Raw genomic sequence first — 18,233 nt, 5'->3', positions numbered from 1 at the left:
TTTTAAATCACCAAGTTTGTACTAATTTGTTAGAGCAGCCACAGGAAACTAATACATAGTGTCATTCACGAAGTATTCTTGCCCACACATGCAACCAGAATCTAATTAGGCCTTTAGGTGTAACTTCCAGTTTTAAAGAAAATGCAGAAGATTGAAGAACTAGTTAAAAATAAGAGAGCACGGTTAGATGAATCCAACATGTGGAATATTCTAAAGGACAACTGGCCTAGTCTCTTCAAAAGACCAATGTCACAGAAATAATAGAAGAGGGTGGTCCTTGAATCCTAAGACTAACAAGATGTAACAGTGAAATAAAGTGCTGACCATTGACTGGATACTGGCTCTTTAAAAGAACAACTACCACCGTGGGGCCGGCCCGGTGGCTCAGGAGGTTAGAGCTCTGTGCTCCTAACTCCGAAGGCCGCAGGTTCCATTCCCACATCGGCCAGTTCAATTCCTCGAGTCCCGCAAGGGACAGTGGGCTGCGCCCCCTGCAACTAAGATTGAACACTTGAGCTGAGCTCCCAGTTGGCTCAGTTGGTTGGAGCGCATCCTTTCAACCACAAGGTTGCAGGTTCCACTCCTGCAAGGGATGGTGGGCTGCGCCCCCTACAACAAGCAACGGCAACCTGACCTGGAGCTGAGCTGCGCCCTCCACAACTAAGACTGAAAGGACAACAACTTGAAGCTGAACGGCACCCTCTACAACTAAGATTGGAAGGACAACAACTTGACTTGGAAAAAAGGCCTGGAAGTACACAGTTCCCCATAAAGAACTGTTCCTCTTCACCAGTAAAAACAAAAATCTTTAAAAAAAAAAAAAACTACCGTAAATGTTGAATATTGATTAAGTATTAAGTACTACTAGGAATTATGAACTTTCTTAAGCATGATTATGGTCCTGTGGATATGTAGGTGAACGTCCTTATATTCTGGATGTGCGTGCTAAAATATTTAGGGATAAAATGTCATGATCTCTATAATTCACTTGGAAATGAGTCTGCTAAATATTATATATATATATGTATGTATATATATATATATATATATATATATATATATATATTTGTGTCTTGAATAACACAGGATTAGGGGTGCCAACCCCCCACAGTTGGAAATCCACATATAACTTCTGACTCCCCAAAAACTTAACTACTAATAGCTTATTGTTGACCAGAAGCCTTACCAATAACATAAGCAGTCGATTAATACATTTTGTATGCTATATGTATTATATGGTGGATTCTTACACTAAAGTATGCTAGAGAAAACATTACTACTAGAGAAAATCATGAGAGAAAATACACTTACAATATTTTTGAAGGTTCCCCCCCTTCTTCCACCCACCCCCAACTCCAGTTCAAGCTGTTGTTTCTCAGTTTAGTTGTGGAGGACTCAGCTCCCTGGCCTATGCTGGTATTATGAGACTTGACCCCCCCCCGCCCCAAGGCAGTCAGTCGCCAGTTGGTCTCTCATGGCAGCTCTGGCCAGCAGGCCGCTCATGATGGCTGCGGCCACTCACGCTGGCCACCAGCCACTCATGGCAACACACAGCAGCTCATGCTGACCTCAGCTGCTCACAGCTGCCCAGCTCCAGGAAAAGCCGTTGTTCACAATCTTAGCTGTAGAGGGCACAGCTCGCGGGCCCATGTGGGAATCGAACCAGAGACCTCACGGTGCTCCAACTGAGCCACCGGGCCGGCCCCACTTACAATATTTACTGAAAAAAAATCCACATATATGGGGACCCATGACATTCAAATCCATATTAGTGTGTTCAAGGGCTGACTATATATAACATACACACACACACACACAATTTAATATATACTTTTGCCAGTTTCAAATATGGAAAAATGTTGACAACTCTTGGATTTAGGTGGTGGGTTTATGGGTGTTCTTTATACTATTCTTCCTGTTTAAACGTTTCATAATAAAAAGTTTAAAGTAATCTTTTATAGCGGTTGCTCAGTGTCCTTTAGGAGAAATCAATCCAGTGTGTACAACAGCCACTCCTTTGTGCTGCTAGGAAAGGGAGGCTCCCGGATTCAGGGTAGTACCTGCCCTTGTCACAAGGCCCTTTAGAGACAGACAGCTCCCCCTCTGTTTATTACCTGACATCAGCATATTCCTGGAAATAATTGGCTGACATTTCTATCTGCACTACATTCTTACAATTTTAATGGTTTAATGACACACAATAGTCAGCCTAGAATGTGACCCATTTCCACCTTAAGTTCACCTGACTGGGGCAATATAATTCAACATTTTAAGAGTCAGCAGTTATTTTAACCCTTAGAATGTTTCCTTATTATTTGGGAAAATAATACAACCAAAACATAATCCTGGGGCCGGCCTGGTGGTTGTAGCGCCGTGCTCCTAACGCTGAGGTCGCTGCTTCGATTCCCACATGGGCCAGTGAGCTGCGCCCTCTACAGCTAAGATTGTGAACAACGGCTCCCCCTGGAGCTGGGCAGCTGTGAGCAGCTGAGGTCGACATGAGCTGCCTAAGGTCAGCATGGGCTGCTGTGTGATGCCATGAGCAGCTGGTGATCAGCATGAGTGGTCTGCTGCCAGCATGAGTGGCCGGCCGGCCGGCAGCGTGAGCTGCTGTCTGACTGCCTTAGTCCGGGGGAGCGCAAGGCTCATAACACCAGCATGGGCCAGGGAGCTGTGTCCTACACAACTACACTGAGAAACAACGGCTTGAAACGGAGTGGGGTGGGGGGGTGGAGGCAGAAGAAGGGAGGAAAAAAACATTAAAAAACATAATCCTGGAAAAGTAGGATGTCAATGGACGAAGCAGTACATAAACTAACAGACGGCTCGAGCTGCTCAAAGCCAGATGCCCCAGATGACACTGGACAGAGGTAAAGATGGCGCCTGCAGCTGTTCTCACATTGTAATAGACCAGTGAGGTGATGAGGGCTGTTCTGCACAAGCATTGCCAAAAGTTGGAGCATCCATCCCACCCTTTTCTTTCCACTTTTTTTTTAAATTAAAGTTTATTGCGGTGATAGTTAGTAGTTACATAGATTTCAGGTGTACAATTCTGTATTACATTATCTATATCTCACATTGTGTGTTCACCACCCAGAGTTCTCTTTCCATCACCATATATTAGATTCCACCCTTTTTTTAACGTCCTTTTCATTATTCATGTTTTTTCTACTCCACATTATGGATTTCTTCTTCCAATTCACTAATTCTCTATTCAGCTGGTCTGTTATTTAACCTGTTTTTTGTGCTTTTTATGTATTTGTTTATTCCAATTCTAGAATTTCTACATTGGTTTTTTTTTCAAAATTGCCTGCTCTTTCTTTATAATTTCCTGTTCTTGCACAATATTTGATCTCTGAATATTTTCAGCCTCCAAGAGCGCTGTTACGAGTTTTTTTTAGCTATAATCACCTGTTACTGTGCCTGCTGACTTGTTCCCGTGGGGATGGATGGCCCTGTTTGTTTTTGATTCTGGCTCATCTTGGGAGCAGTTGTCTTCATGAGCTCCCATGTGGCAGTATCCCTGTGGGGTGGCTTACCTTTGGCCTTTGCTCAGCCTTTTGGGATTCACAGGTCCCCAGCCATGTTTTTAAGAAATAGTTAAGACACACAGAAATAATGAAAAAATTATACCATGAGCTCCCATGGGGCCCATGTACTCCCCCTTGACTGCATCAGTCTCCCTCCCCAGCCTATCACAGCCCAGATAACTATTATATTGAAGTTAGCGTTTAGCAATGCTGTGCATTTCTTTCTGCTTTACTATGTTATACTTAACTCTGAACAATACATTGTTCAGCTGTAAAGGTCTTTAAACACTGTACTACGTATGTATTCTTCTGTGACTTGCCTTTTTTTTCACATTGTGAGAGTAATCCATGCTGGTGTGTTAGTCATACTGTACCTAACACACAACTGCTCTATGGTATTACATTTTATGAATATACCACAATTTATCCATTTTCCTGTTGGAGAACATTTGGGTTGTTTCCTTTTGTCCCATTACAAAGAATACTGCTGAGGACTTTTGTGTACATCAGTCCTGTTCACGCATGAGTTTGTTCAGGGTGTTACCAGAAGTGGAAATGCTCGGTTAGAAATGCCTCATCATATTGAAGATATTGCTAAATTGTTTTCCAAAGGGACTGTATAATCACATTCCCACAAGCAATGTCCAAAACAGTTTGTAAGCTTATTTCTCGGCTCTAGGATTTCCTCACAACCTAAGTAAATTCATTTGCAAGCTCTGCTGGCACGAGTTTGGATCTACCCCACAGACCACGACACTTGGCAGACCCCAGCCATCAGGCAAACTACTCCCTGAACATACAGGATAGTGACTAACAGCCCCCGGCTTTATGCCTCATGGCTGGAGATGAGTAGAAAGGAGATGAGGTCAGAGATAACAGCTAGACTGGGAGGCCATGGTCTCTGTAAAGACGGGCTTTCACTGAGTAGAACGGGAGCCACACTGCAGGATTTTATGCAGGGGAGAGACAAGACCCAAGTCATGAATTGGAAGACTGTCACGGGGCAAGGGTGGAAGCCAGTCCAGTTAGGAGGCTGTTGCAGTCATGTAGGTGAGCCGATGGTGGCTCCGACCAGAATGGAGTAGCAGTGGAGGTGACATGCAGTCCGATTTTGGTTTTTAAGGTCATGCCAGCCAGCATGATTTGCTCACAAATTAGATATATGGAGTATGTGAGAACAGGAGTCAAGCAGATTCCAAGGGTTCTGGCCTGAGCAACTGGCAGGGTGGAGGGCTGTCTGGAGGAGGGTCTAGCAGCAGCTAGTTGTTGAGTATTCCCGGGAGGCCTGGGGAGACAGGCCACAGCCAGGCCCTGGGAGACTGTCTGAGGTGGCTGATAGCAGGCCAGTCTCTGCTAAGAGATATGGGGAGATCCACCCGGTGGGTTGGGAGGGAAGACTCGTTACTTCTGAAGTTACTCCACTCCTGAAGATACTCCACTCCGAGAGCCTGCTGGGGTGAGGAAAAGATCACTGTTTCGGGGTGGAGGCCTTATTAATCAGTCAACCCTGTGAGGAAAGGCCATGGGGCTAAAGGACGCAGATTGGTAAGTGATTTCCAAGCCTGGAATAAAGAAGTTCAGTGACAATCTTCACCATGGCTGTAGCTCGATCTTACACCCCAAACCTGGGGATGGCACGGGAAAGAGGGTCCTAACACCCAGGGGAAGACCATACTAATAAGGGTGGGTGATGTACTGACTAGGCTGCATAAGCTCTGCAAATGAATGCCTTAGCTATTTGAAATGATTGCAGCTAATACTTAGTGTTTAAGTACATTTACATATATTTAAATCTAACTCTGTAAGGGTGGCACTCATCCATTTACAAATGAGTAAATTGTGATAAAGTAGATAAGTTAACTCAGCCAAAGTTAAACTGTTAAGTATTCAGTTTACCTCCATAATCTTAACCAGTACCCTGCACTTCCTACGCACTAGTCACTAGAAAAAATGCACTTAAAAAGTCCTCGTATACATTACCCAGACACCAACCTAAACACAAAGTTTTAATTCAAGAAATTGGACAGAAATGTGTATAGAAGGGTGGAATATCTAAATTAACTGCAGAAAAATACAACAAAAAAAAGCAAGTTGCAGAATCACATAAATTAATCCGTACTTATGAAATTCAAAAAGATACAAAATCAAACAATAGATTGTTGAAGAATGCAGAACAAAACTATAAAGGCAGGATGACAAAACCACAATTCAGCTGGGTGGTTTCCTCCAAGTGGGAGAGAGAAAAAGCGAAATTGACCCCAAGGCAGGTTCACTTCAGTTACTGGTGTTCTAAAGCTGGAGACAAAGGAATTTGAATCCTAATACTTCGTTGTCTCTAAGTTTTAGGAAATTATTTTAACATCCCTGAGCTTTCTATTCCTTGCCTGTAGTGGGGTAGATGTATCTACTTTGCAAGGTTGATTCTTAAGGACCCAACTAAGCATGTAAAAAGCTTACCAAGATCATGACACAGAATGATGCCTGAGAACCAAAGTTTGGGGCTGTCCAGTACGAATAGTGGTAACAATTCAGAAATCCATGCAGGAAAATGTCCAATTCTCCTCCTAGCCCCATCCCAGTCCAAAAGTAACCTTAACAGTGGTTAACAGACTGGTTTGGTTCTTGCCCTAAAAACAGGGAGCCAAGTGAAGGATTTTAACAATTTAATAAAAACTACTACCTCTTTTAATCCACCTTGTTTTATTAGAGAACACGTTCCTTTTAAACAGGGCTAATCCTAAAGTTTTGGGCCAAGGACTGAAACTCAGGGAATCCCTGATCAGAGAATAGCAAATGGGAGCAGGTACCCTGCCCTCAAGGAGTTACAGCGCAATTTCAAAAAAGCAAATGTGATTAAGGAAAATAAAGGAAATCTCTGATCTGTTTCAGCAGTAGAGATCAAGCTGGAAATGATAAGAGATCCAATTTTTACAAGATGAGTCAATATACATAAACTAGTGATGAAATAACACCTTAAGGATGGCCACCCTTCACCACACCATCCACCTCTGGTAAAACTTTGTACCCATTAAACCTCCCCATCCCTACAACCACCAGTATTCTTTTAAAATGTATATGGACAACCTATGTCTTCATTAATTCGCCAAAGAAAGCAAATTAGGACGGACGGGTGGCTCAGTTGGTTAGAACGTGTGCTCTGGCCAACCAGGCTGCCGGTTCAGTTCCCTCATGGGCCAGCGAGCTGCTCAGGTCCTGGGTGGCCCGATGGCTCAGTTGGTTGGAGCGTGGGCTCTCAAGCACAAGGTTGCCGATTTGACTCCCCGCAAGGGATTGTCGGCTGTGCCCCCTGCAACTAACAACCGAAACTGGACCTGGAGCTGAGCTCTCCACAACTAAGATTGAAAGAACTGCATCTGGAAAAGTCCTGGAAGTACACACTGTTCCCCAGTAAAAATTTTGAAAAAAAAAACCGGCAAATTTGGAGCCTATGTCAACATTAAGTTCTAAATGTGGGGAGCAGCTGGTTAGAGGGTGGTGCCCTTAACAAGGTTGCCAGTTCAATCCCCATCACTGTGAGCTGTGCCCTGTACAACTAGATTTAAACTACTTGACTTGGGAGCTGATAGGTCCTAGAAAAACACAAATAAATAAGTTTAAAAAAAAAAATCCCAGGCCGGCCAGGTGGCTCAGGCGGTTAGAGCTCCATGCTCCTAACTCCGAAGGCTGCAGGTTTGACTCCCACATGGGCCAGTGGGCTCTCAACCACAAGGTTGCCGGTTCAACTCCTCAAGGGATGGTGGGCTCCACCCCCTGCAACTAAGATTGAACATGGCACCTTGAGCTGAGCTGCTGCTGAGCTCCCAGATGGCTCAGTTGGTTGGAGCGCATCCTCTCAACCAGGAGGTTGCTGGTTCGACTCCCCACAAGGGATGGTGGGCTGTGCCCCTGCAACTAGCAACGGCAACTGGACCTGGAGCTGAGCTGTGCCCTCCACAAACACTGAAAGAACTTGAAGTTGAACGTGATTGAAAAGACAACAACTTGACTTGGAAAAAAGTCCTAGAAGTACACAATAAAGTCCTGTTCCCCTTCCCCAATTAAAAAAAAAAATCCCAAATACCTTGCTAATAACTTCTAGTACAACAGGATGCTATGGTAGTCAATCTAGAAATCCTTAACAGCAGTGTCCATACATGGGACAATCTTAGTTTCTTGCACTTACCTATAAAGTAGTACAGCTAGATGTCAACTGTAATGTATCTTTACTAGTGGTTACTACCTTTTACTTCCCTAGGTGTTTTTATTTATTAGTTTCAGGTGTACAAAACAATGTAATAGACATTTACACCCCTCACAAAGTGATAACCCCTTCCCCCATCCCTAAATTTTTCTGAACCATCTTGTTTTCATTGAGACCAAAGAATCTACTTTGTTTGCTTTGAAATACTTTATTAGAATCCTTCTGATAAAACCAAATACTTGTTTTAAGACAAAGAAGTGAAAGCTAACTGATATTTAAGCGCCCCATATTTGTTTTTGCCTCCAATAAACTGACAGCTGCTCACACAGGTCAATGCAGGAAAGATGTAAGTTCCCAACACCAGGTAAAGAGGGCATCCTTTTTGTCAGCAAAACCCTGAAATTTCATAAAAGGAACATGTTTTAGAACCATGCAGGCAATGGTCATTAAAACATGAAGCTGGATAGGCAGGGGAGTTGCCACACAGGATTAAAGGGGGGCAATGGGTGGATCAGGTGGTTTCAAAGATCCTCAGAGAAATACTGAGACTCTAGTCCAACCAGGTAATCACAACCACTCTTGGGATGTTAGAAAAACTGGCAGACTCACCACAGTAGCCAGGGATAAACACCGAGGCTCTTCTTTTCATAGCCCGAAGTGGCAGGAACCATTACCTAGGCATCCCAGCCATCTCAACAGCACTGCTCCAAGAGGAGTGTAACCTCAGGCTCTCAGCACACTACTTTAGTGGCAGACCCCTGCTGGCTGGGCTTCCAGAGCTCATGCTAGAATGAAAACAGGACAACCAATGAGAAAGACGAGCAGAGACGCAGCCCTCCCACTGGCCCTTCTCAGAGACCTAAGCATCCAGTTCTCCCAAAATGAGTCAGAACTTAATTTTTGACATCAGGACCAGCGTCAGAGACTCTAGTCTGAGAAATCATCATTCCCAATTTAGGGAGACCTGGATCAAGAGAAGCCATCCTGGGAAGGGATCTAATACATTCAGACACAAGGATGGGTAGTTTGGGAGAGGAAAGACCTAGAAAATAAATTTAGAACCGCATAAAATAACTCTATCAGGGAGACCCAGCATGTAGGGAAGTTGACAGTAGGAAAATGGGTGTAGAAAGCAGGTTTAACGAGGTTTACACAAAAATATTGCGTTACAAGATTCTTCAAAAAGTAATCTTCACTAGAAAAATGTAAACCAAAAAGTAGCCCTTAGAAAACCACTAAGTGAATTATTTGCATTGTTGCATGTGTTCATTAAAAAGCAGGAGAGCTTGGGCAACAAAATGGTCTGTGAAAAACACTTAGTGCACTCCCACCTAACACTCACTTTTATTCGAGGATAACACATCGCTGAACCTCTTATATCCCTAATGGAGAAATAAACAGGAACAAATGATTAGTAAGAAATCCTGGCCATCCACTTCTCCCAGAGCCCAGGTACTCAGGATCCCAGCCCCGGGAAGAAGGTGGTCAGCGCGCTGCGGTGATGGCGTCAGCGAGACACTCAGAGTCACCTGTAGTCATCATCACCCCAATCCATCCCCAGGGCGACTGCCAACAACTCCCATCCCGCACAACCCACTCACCCTCGTGGCGCTGAAGACCCGCCTGCGAGAATCAGGGCCCTGTAAAGAAACCAACTGTCAACAGAGGCCGGGGCGACTCCAGATGAGCTCCCCCCGCCCCGTCCCAGAATGGGTTATTTCTAAGCAGTGGCGTCAGTGAGACACCAGAAATTCGACTGTAACGGTAGTTCATCCACCTCAGTCCGAGACTGCGGTCCCCTCACCTAGCAAGGCCCGAGGTACCTGCCGTGCAAAGATGGCCGGAGCGCAGGGAACCTCCACTATCCCTTCTTTTAAGCGTAGACCGCGTTGCTCCCGACAGACACAGTACACTCATATCTACTTCCAACAATTCCTCGCCCAAAGAGAACTACAATGGCGGGGCCAGGCTATTTATAGTGGCATGAGGTCGGGGGCCTGACGGCCATAGCTGTCTTCTTAGATGCCTGATTCGACCCGCGACATTTCCCCCCATCATTCGTCCAAACAAGAACAAAACAAAGGGAAAGAGAGGCCATCAGTGAATGCTTCACACACTTGTGGGCAAATATTCGGAGATGTTTTTTCAATTTTGAAAAACAAAAATCAGGTGACCTAACTGGCCAGGCGGGAAAAAGTCCCCAGTGCCGACCTGACGTACGCGCACCTGAGCGCGCTTCCTAGGGGCCGGTCACAGCCCAGGCCCCTTTGGAGCCATTAATCACTCAGAGCCTCCTCCCTCATCCTTGACGTGTCCCATCTTGGGATCCGGGTCACTCTCAGGGACTGTCACCGGCGAAATCTGAATTCGTAACCCCACTGGAGCCTGCAGACCTGTCAGGCATATTAAGTTGCATGTCTCTTTTTTTTCTCCTTCAACTTTGTTAAGGTATAATTGACTACAATAAGCTGCACATATTTAAAATACACAATTTGATAAGTCTTTAAAAACCATTCTAACTTTTTAAAAGTGTACACTGAAGTAGTGTTACATATATTCACATCGTTGTGTAACAGATCTCCATAACTTTTTCGTCTTGCAAACTGAAACTCTGTACTTATGAAACAACTACTCCCCATTCCCCCCTTCTTCATATCCTGTTTATGAGCAATGCAAGGCATGGAAGTTGGCCAAAAACAATGGACGCATTCAGGGTGCTCTGAATAGCACCCTATGTAAGGTAGGTTACAAGCAAACCAATTGGGGTTGGGTGGCAACCGCCAGGCCCTGTTCTCCCTTCACTAGTCTTCACTCTCTCATAAATCTTCCCTAGTCATTTGCTTTTGGCCCTTAATCCATCAACTCGTATATTATCCCAAGTCCCACCTACCTGGACCTTTCTATACCTCCTCATTTATAAATGCAGATGTTTTTTCGTAATGTGTGTTGGCGTCTTTTGCATGAATGCCACATACAATGGTGATTTGGGAGTTCCAAATCATACAAAATCAGTATCATTTTTGAGTCACATAATTTAGGCACAGTGAGCATACAGTAAAATTTGGAAGGCCATAGTGAGTGCAGGAAATATATCCTTTTATTTTCTTCTGCAATTATCTTTCCATCTGCTCTCCCTTACCCGAAGATTTCAGCCCTTCATCAAAAAACATCTCTTCCAAGAATCCTGTGGTATTCACTTATTTGATCCATTTCTCAGCTCCCAGAGGTCGACTTCCACCTATGGCTGAGGTTGCAAAGTGATTTTCCTTGAAATTTTAAGATGTGTATATGTACAATTAGGCGACGACTTATATTCTGATGTTGCTTCCTAATGAACCACTTCCCTAATGGAGTATGAACTTAATTGGCCCAGCCTCAGGAATTCTTTTTTGCCCCATTACACTATCGCTGGAGATGTTTTTACTAGAGATTTCCCTGACCTCTATCATTGTTGCTGCTGCCGCCAGTGGATCAATACTTTAAGGACTTGACGCCTTCAGGCTCCCACTCAGCAAGAAGCCCACTCAGCTGCTGCTCCTGGAAGCACTGACACTTTCCTGCTTCGCTCTGACATGCCCCTATCCCTCTAAACATACAATCAGGAATAGCTTCTGGTGCACTGTTTTCTCAACTTTGGCTGCATATTAGCAACAATTAGGCAGCTTGAACTCTGTACAATGCCTTAGCCCACTCAGAGATTCTGAATTGGCCTGGCATCTGTAGTTGTTTTTTAGCCTTCCCAAATGATTTTAATATATCATTGGGTTCAAGAGTCATGGCTTGAAGCCAAAGGATTTATTCCCCCTACTATACTTAGTATATGCTATGGTCTTAGGCTGCATTGTAGTTGACCTATCTTGTGAGTAAAGCAGGCCTTTAGAATTGGCCAGGAACCAAAGGAACTCTTTACTATAGTCCTTTTCCTTTACAAGCTTTCAAGGAGGGCTTCCTATATTTTGTCAGTCCTAAAATGTTTGATTTTTCCCAGAGTGAAGCATTTATTGAAAGATATAATATAGAACTTTAATTTGTTTGATTTTAGAGTAGGCATTTCAAGGATGTTTTTGGTAGGAAGGAGGCTGGGATTCTCTCATGGCTGGAGGAAGTCTTCAGGACACCTAACTGCTAGATAGGAAGAACACCCCCTACAAAAGGGTTTGTGTGGGAGAAAAGCCAGTTTCCTAGCTCTTTCCAGCACTATGCTGTACAGCTTTTATCTCCTTTCTTCATAGTTAAATTTGCAATTACTTTAAATTGCTATTGTTTTGAGATTGTCCATAAAAAGGACAAAGAACTGGGGTAAAGACACTACTTAGAACCAGATACTAGTGTTCAGTCAGTATGGAAAACACCCTGGCCCCCAAACCATCACTGTGCTAATTTTTCCCTGGATATAGTTGAGGTGACCACATCCATATGCTCACCCATAAAAAAAGCTTTATAATACCTGATATGTAGAGAGTGTTTGAATGATTACTGAGGATTATTGGGGTAACTCAAAGAACCCCATACAGTGCCTAGCCCAAGCTCTTGAGTATCTCCCTCCTCCAGACTCTCACTTGGATAACTGCAGCGAGGGTAACCATGGTTGAAGATGTCGCTTGTCCACAGAACATTTCTGAGCAAAACGACCTTAAAACTTTAGAATTGAAGCCATTTAGAAAAACAAACAAAAACAGAGAGGCTAAATAAATTGCACTTGATCACCAGGTGAGAATGTGAATCTGTATCTCATTTTTCTCTTTTGTTCATCCCTAAATGTATTTATAACCTAGATAAAAGACTGGAAGACACACAGGTTACAAGTGGGTATTACCGGGCTCTGCACACATTAAGTGGAAGAGAGTGAGGAACCATAAAACCCCTCAATACTGTTAACTTCTCCCCAAACCCCTTCCGTAGCTCCTCACCCTAATAATCTCTAAAGCAAGCCCCACGCGGATCGAAATGGTCACCTAGACTTTTTCTTTTCTAACTAGATGTAAATGACCACCAAGAAAGAATTAGGTCCAAAACAATGATGATAATCACGGCTATAGGAGGACCTCTCTTGCGAAGTACTGACCATTTCAATCTGGGGAATCCATACATTTCCCAAGAGTCCATTAGCCCACGCCAAATAAAAATAGGCACACATTATTAACATTTTATTGTAATTTTTCATCCTTAAAATACAAGTTAAAAAATACAAAACATTCCATGACTTTAGGTGTTTACAAAGCCAAAAACTAAAACAGAGGGTGGCACTGTTGATTCATGTGACACGAAAAAAGAAAGACACCTTTACAGTGCCAACTTACATTAAATGCTAATAATTCTAGACAACACATTGATTATACAAGAGAAATGACAAACATGACCAAATTAATCAGGATACAACGTAATTTCAGATTGAACTAAAATGCTAGAAAACAGAAATTAGAAAAACATAGAGGGCAATAGCAAAGTTTTAGGATCCCCTCAGTCTCATAAACAAATACCGAAAAAATGACCTTGGGGGCCTAATCGACCTCCTCAATGGTGGGGCCTGACCCAGAACCCCCCTTGGGGGCCTGGGCCCCAAAGCCACCGGCCCCGGGGCCTCCCGCCCCCTGGTACAGTCCGCTGATGATGGGGTTACACACCTGCTCCAGCTCCTTCCGCTTGTGCTCAAACTCCTCCTTCTCCGCTAGGGTGTTGGCGTCCAGCCAGGAAATCACCTCCTGGCACTTGTCCAGCACCTTCTTCTTGTCCGCCTCGCTGATCTTGCCCTTGAGCCCCTCGTCCTCCACAGCGCTCCTCATGTTGAAGGCGTACGACTCCAAGGCGTTCTTGGCAGACACCCTCTCGCGCTGGACCTCGTCCTCGGCTTTGTACTTCTCGGCGTCCTGCACCATGCGCTCGATCTCCTCCTTGCTCAGGCGGCCCTTGTCGTTGGTGATGGTGATCTTGTTGGCCTTGCCCGTGCTCTTGTCCATGGCCGTGACGTTCAGGATGCCATTGGCGTCGATGTCAAAGGTCACCTCGATCTGGGGCACGCCCCTGGGGGCCGGGGGAATGCCACTCAGGTCGAAGCGCCCCAGCAGGTTGTTGTCCTTGGTCATGGCCCGCTCGCCCTCGTACACCTGGATCAGCACCCCGGGCTGGTTGTCCGAGTAGGTGGTGAAGATCTGCGTCTGCTTGGTGGGGATGGTGGAGTTGCGCTTGATCAGGGCGGTCATCACGCCGCCGGCCGTCTCCAGCCCCAGCGACAGGGGAGCCACGTCCAGCAGCAGCAGGTCCTGCACGTTCTCAGACTTGTCCCCCATCAGGATGGCTGCCTGCACCGCCGCCCCGTAGGCTACCGCTTCGTCCGGGTTGATGCTCTTGTTGAGGTCGCGCCCGTTGAAGAAGTCCTGCAGCAGCTTCTGCACCTTGGGAATGCGGGTGGAGCCCCCCACCAGGACCAGGTCGTGGATCTGGGCCTTGTCCAGCTTGGCGTCACGCAGGGCCTTCTCCACCGGCTCCAGGGTGCCACGGAACAGGTCCGAGCACAGCTCCTCGAACCGGGCCCTGGTGATGGACGTGTAGAAGTCGACGCCCTCGAACAGGGAGTCGATCTCCAGGCTGGCCTGCGTGCTGGACGACAGGGTCCTCTTGGCCCTCTCGCAGGCGGTGCGCAGCCGCCTCACGGCTCGCTTGTTCTGGCTGATGTCCTTCTTGTGCTTCCTCTTGAACTCCTCCACGAAGTGGCTCACCAGCCTGTTGTCAAAGTCCTCCCCTCCCAGGTGGGTGTCCCCGGCGGTGGCCTTCACCTCGAAGATGCCGTCGTCGATCGTCAGGATGGACACGTCGAAGGTGCCCCCGCCCAGGTCGAAGATGAGCACGTTGCGCTCCCCCTTGCCCGTCCGGTCCAGGCCGTAGGCGATGGCGGCCGCCGTGGGCTCGTTGATGATCCTCAGCACGTTCAGCCCCGCGATCACCCCCGCATCCTTGGTGGCCTGGCGCTGCGAGTCGTTGAAGTAGGCCGGCACGGTGACCACCGCGTTGGTCACCGGGTAGCCCAGGTACGCCTCGGCGATCTCCTTCATCTTGGTCAGCACCATGGACGAGATCTCCTCGGGGTAGAACGCCTTGGTCTCCCCCTTGTAGCTCACCTGCACCTTGGGCTTGTCGCCGTCGCTGATCACCTGGAAAGGCCAGTGCTTCATGTCCGACTGCACCACCGGGTCGCCGAACTTGCGGCCGATCAGCCGCTTGGCGTCGAACACGGTGTTCTGCGGGTTCAGCGCCACCTGGTTCTTGGCCGCATCCCCGATGAGCCGCTCGGTGTCGGTGAAGGCCACGTAGCTGGGGGTGGTGCGGTTGCCCTGGTCGTTGGCGATGATCTCCACCTTGCCGTGCTGGAACACCCCCACGCACGAATAGGTGGTGCCCAGGTCGATGCCGATGGCCGTGCTTTTCGCCATGCCGGCGTCCTGCTCTCTCGCGCCGCGCTGAGGTTCGGGCCTGGTCAGCGGCGGCCGGGGTCCGCGACCAGAAGCTCGGTCCTCTCCGAGGCCGGAAACCGAACGCCCGTAACGCAGGGGCCCGTCCGCGGAGGCACTGGGTCTGTGGGAGCCGCGCTCAGGCACACCGGACAACGCCGCGAGAACCACCTCCTCTCCGCAGGCTCGCTGCTCCTCCGCGGCCCGCGGCTCCGCACTTGTAATTCCTCCTCGACCCCGCCTCTCCGCGCTCCACCCAATCACCGAGCTCGGCGGGGACGCCTGGCCGGGAACCTTCCAGGGGGTTCTCCTTGCGTCCTGCCCCCAGGCCGCCTCGGGCCAATCAGCGTCCTGGGTGCCGCCCCTCCCAGAACTCTCCAGATCCTTGTGGTCTTTTCGCGAGAACACCGGAGTCCGCAGGGGTGGGGCCCCACAGCCGCGCTGGGAGGGGTGGGCGTTCCCTCCGTTCACCCCCTTCGGGCCGGTATCGGAGCCAGCTGTCCAGTTGATACTGCCGGGAAGGGTCAGCTCTTGGCTTTTACGAACTGTAGGGCGGTGAGAGGCTGGTGGGCCTCAAATTAGTTTGGTGGTTTAAGTAGAAAAGTTGCCAGAAGTTTTCTAAGAGAGTGGGGTATGTATAGCAAAGACACTGTGATTGGACTTTGGCGCTTGACGGACGGGGCCGCCTTCCTGTCGCCCCCGAAGGATTCCTTTGGCCTTGGCTGCCGGAGGATTGCCAAAGCCATCGGCGGCGTTTCCCAATTTAAAAATGGGAAGTAGGAGGACAGAGATAATAATGCGTTATAGTTTTTGACATAGTTTTTCACCTACACGGATGGATTGTCTGGGGATAGGGGAATCTGAAGTTTCAAAAGAAAAGCAGTCAGCTGAACAGGCGGTTCTTAAACTGGACAAGGTGCCCGTCGCAGGAAAAAGAACGTGCGTTGTTCAGGGGCGGGGATACAAAAGGGTCGGGCTGGGTCCGGGGCGCCCCTTTGCTTGGTGCTGGACTCTGGCGGCGTGAGGAAGAAACAATTTCCGTAGAACTTGTCTTTACTGCCTCTTGGGCTTCCCCCTTTCACTCATCCTTCCCAGCCTGGGGTGCGCGCTGTTAAGACAGAGGAATTGTAATGGTGGCACTAAATCTTCTATTTTGACATTTGGGTCTCTGGTATAATTTGATTTAACAAGTGTAAGTTAGCTGGGGGATTTTTGAAAGCTCTTTTCTTTCCTTTGCTTCCTTTCCACCAACTGTTAATGGTTCTGCTTTCTACACATTTACTAGGCATACTAGTTTTACTGTTTCTATTTACTTCTGCCTAGTGCTGGCCCTGTGACTTGGGAAATGTTTTGTATCTGTATGGGATCCACTCGTGACTCTAATTTAAATCTCCATAACATATGCAAAGGCAGTGATAACCTGCTTAACTGCACCTCCCTCCCCGCCCTCCCCCCCCCCCCCACAGCCCAACTCATTAGAAAGTTCCACTACAGGCTGAAGAAATGTACATCCTGAGTAGAAAATATAAAACTTGAGAGGAAACAAAGACTCGGGGCGGTAGTTTCCCACAGACTCTATTCAGCTGAACCTTTTCTTTAATTAATCTTCCTTCTGTATTTCTACCTGACTCATGAATTCTTTCATGGCGGGTGAGAGAGCAGCCAGCCACTCCCGTCTCTCCCATCTGCCTTCACGATTTCTGTTTCAGCCTCCGGGTGTGGGGTAGGTCCAGGGTGAGCCTCACAGCCCCGAATTTGGTCTTCTGCCCCGTCACTGCAGCCCCTAGCCTCTCCATCGTTTTAAAATTAATGTAGTGGGGTGTGAGTTTGCCAGCGAGGGACAGGGAAAGTCCTGTCCTCTAACTGCATCACAGGGCACAGCTGGTTGGTTGGCAGGCGGCCCGTTTTAAGCAAACTGGTCAGGAATTATGCTGTAATCTGGGAGGGGTTGGCCTGACGCAGGCCCTACTTCCCACTCCATTAAAACTCAGGGTATTGGTGGCGCAGTTTACTCCCCCACTGAATTATTTCATCCTAGATTCCAGTTTACTGCGCGTTAGCCTCGCTCCTGTTTTAAAGACAAGCACATTTGGTGATTTATTTTGGCCTTTTTTCCTTCATCCTTTGTGGGGATGCAAGACCCCTTGGTAGGTGCCTGAATTGAAAATGTGAGGGACATTAAAACAAAAGTAGGGGATTCACAACCCACTGGAAAATAGACTCATTGCTATACCCACGTGTCTTGGGCACAGAAAACATAAGAGCACACATGGGAGGAGACAGTTTTTGATAAAGAGAAGGAACACTTTTGAACACTTTGTTCAATTGGCATTTTTTTACACACACACATCAAAACAACATCAAAACACCTCTTCTGGACCGCAAAGGCATTCAGTTGTTTGTAACTTGCTCAAACTGATCTAAGCTGATGTTACAAAAAGGTTGCGTGTCTGTGTGTGCAGGTGGTAACTTTTTTACATTCAGAGGTGGCTCCCTGACAAATCACCTCCTTAGTCTAGTCAAACTGGTCAAATTCAGGAATGTTCTATTTCTTTATGCAGTCTGGCTGGGGATTCTCCAAACTTCCATCTCAGCTGCCCAGCGTACCTACACACTCATAGAGACTCTTAATGTCACCCCCACCCCACACCCAGCCCCCAGAAAAACTTTCTCACCATCAGCTGGTACCAGCTTCACTTGGGATTCACTCCTTCCTTGTCTCCAAATCTGCAATATAGAATACTTGTCTATGGGCTGGAAGCAAAGGGCATCAGTGTCTCCACTGCCTGGCAGGTAAACATGGGCTCATAGAGCTTCAAATCTTGCTGTTGGTGGGCTGGAAGAAAAAGAGCCAGTAGAAATGCTGTTTTCCATGAATCAGACACTCGACTGCACACTATAGCTTAACTATTCTTTGAGTTAAATCTCTCTCTGTGGATTCGTCCCCACAAAGGGTGAAGGAAAAAAGACCAAAATAAATTACAAAATGTGATTGTCTTGAAAACAGGAGGGAGGGTAACGCGCAGTAAATTGGAATCTAGGATGAAATAATTCACT

The 18,233-nt window shown here is 47.0% G+C and overlaps 2 protein-coding genes, 1 long non-coding RNA gene and 2 other non-coding genes across 5 annotated transcripts in view; all 5 read right to left on the bottom strand.

Moving 5' to 3' along the window:
- Positions 1-7,923: 7,923 nt before the first annotated feature.
- Positions 7,924-9,701, bottom strand: LOC117020207 (uncharacterized). The gene is made up of 5 exons (XR_004422654.1): positions 9,555-9,701; positions 9,333-9,371; positions 9,074-9,113; positions 8,341-8,516; positions 7,924-8,127 (listed from the first exon to the last, which is right to left on the bottom strand). It is a non-coding gene; the product is annotated as an uncharacterized LOC117020207 (long non-coding RNA).
- Positions 8,615-8,682, bottom strand: LOC117020909 (small nucleolar RNA SNORD52). Its single transcript, XR_004422744.1, has one exon. It is a non-coding gene; the product is annotated as a small nucleolar RNA SNORD52 (small nucleolar RNA).
- Positions 9,215-9,277, bottom strand: LOC117020913 (small nucleolar RNA SNORD48). The gene has a single exon (XR_004422748.1). It is a non-coding gene; the product is annotated as a small nucleolar RNA SNORD48 (small nucleolar RNA).
- A 3,164-nt stretch (positions 9,702-12,865) lies between the features above and the next one.
- On the bottom strand, positions 12,866-15,304 carry LOC117018010 (heat shock 70 kDa protein 1). The gene has a single exon (XM_033098671.1). The coding sequence runs from the start codon at positions 15,156-15,158 to the stop codon at positions 13,233-13,235; it is 1,926 nt and encodes a 641-aa protein (XP_032954562.1). The 5' UTR covers positions 15,159-15,304; the 3' UTR covers positions 12,866-13,232.
- Positions 12,866-18,233, bottom strand: part of LOC117018018 (heat shock 70 kDa protein 1) — a 34,006-nt gene continuing 28,638 nt past the window's right edge. The window contains exon 2 of the mRNA XM_033098684.1: positions 12,866-13,241. Coding sequence (XP_032954575.1) covers positions 13,233-13,241 — 9 coding nt within the window. The 3' untranslated portion in view covers positions 12,866-13,232. The remainder of the gene's footprint in view (positions 13,242-18,233) is intronic.

Source organism: Rhinolophus ferrumequinum, chromosome 3 (genome assembly GCF_004115265.2).
Source record: "Rhinolophus ferrumequinum isolate MPI-CBG mRhiFer1 chromosome 3, mRhiFer1_v1.p, whole genome shotgun sequence".
Classification (NCBI taxonomy): Eukaryota; Metazoa; Chordata; class Mammalia; order Chiroptera; family Rhinolophidae; genus Rhinolophus; species Rhinolophus ferrumequinum.
The sequence above is the reverse complement of the archived record's forward strand: the minus strand, read 5'-3'. Positions and strand labels throughout refer to the sequence as shown.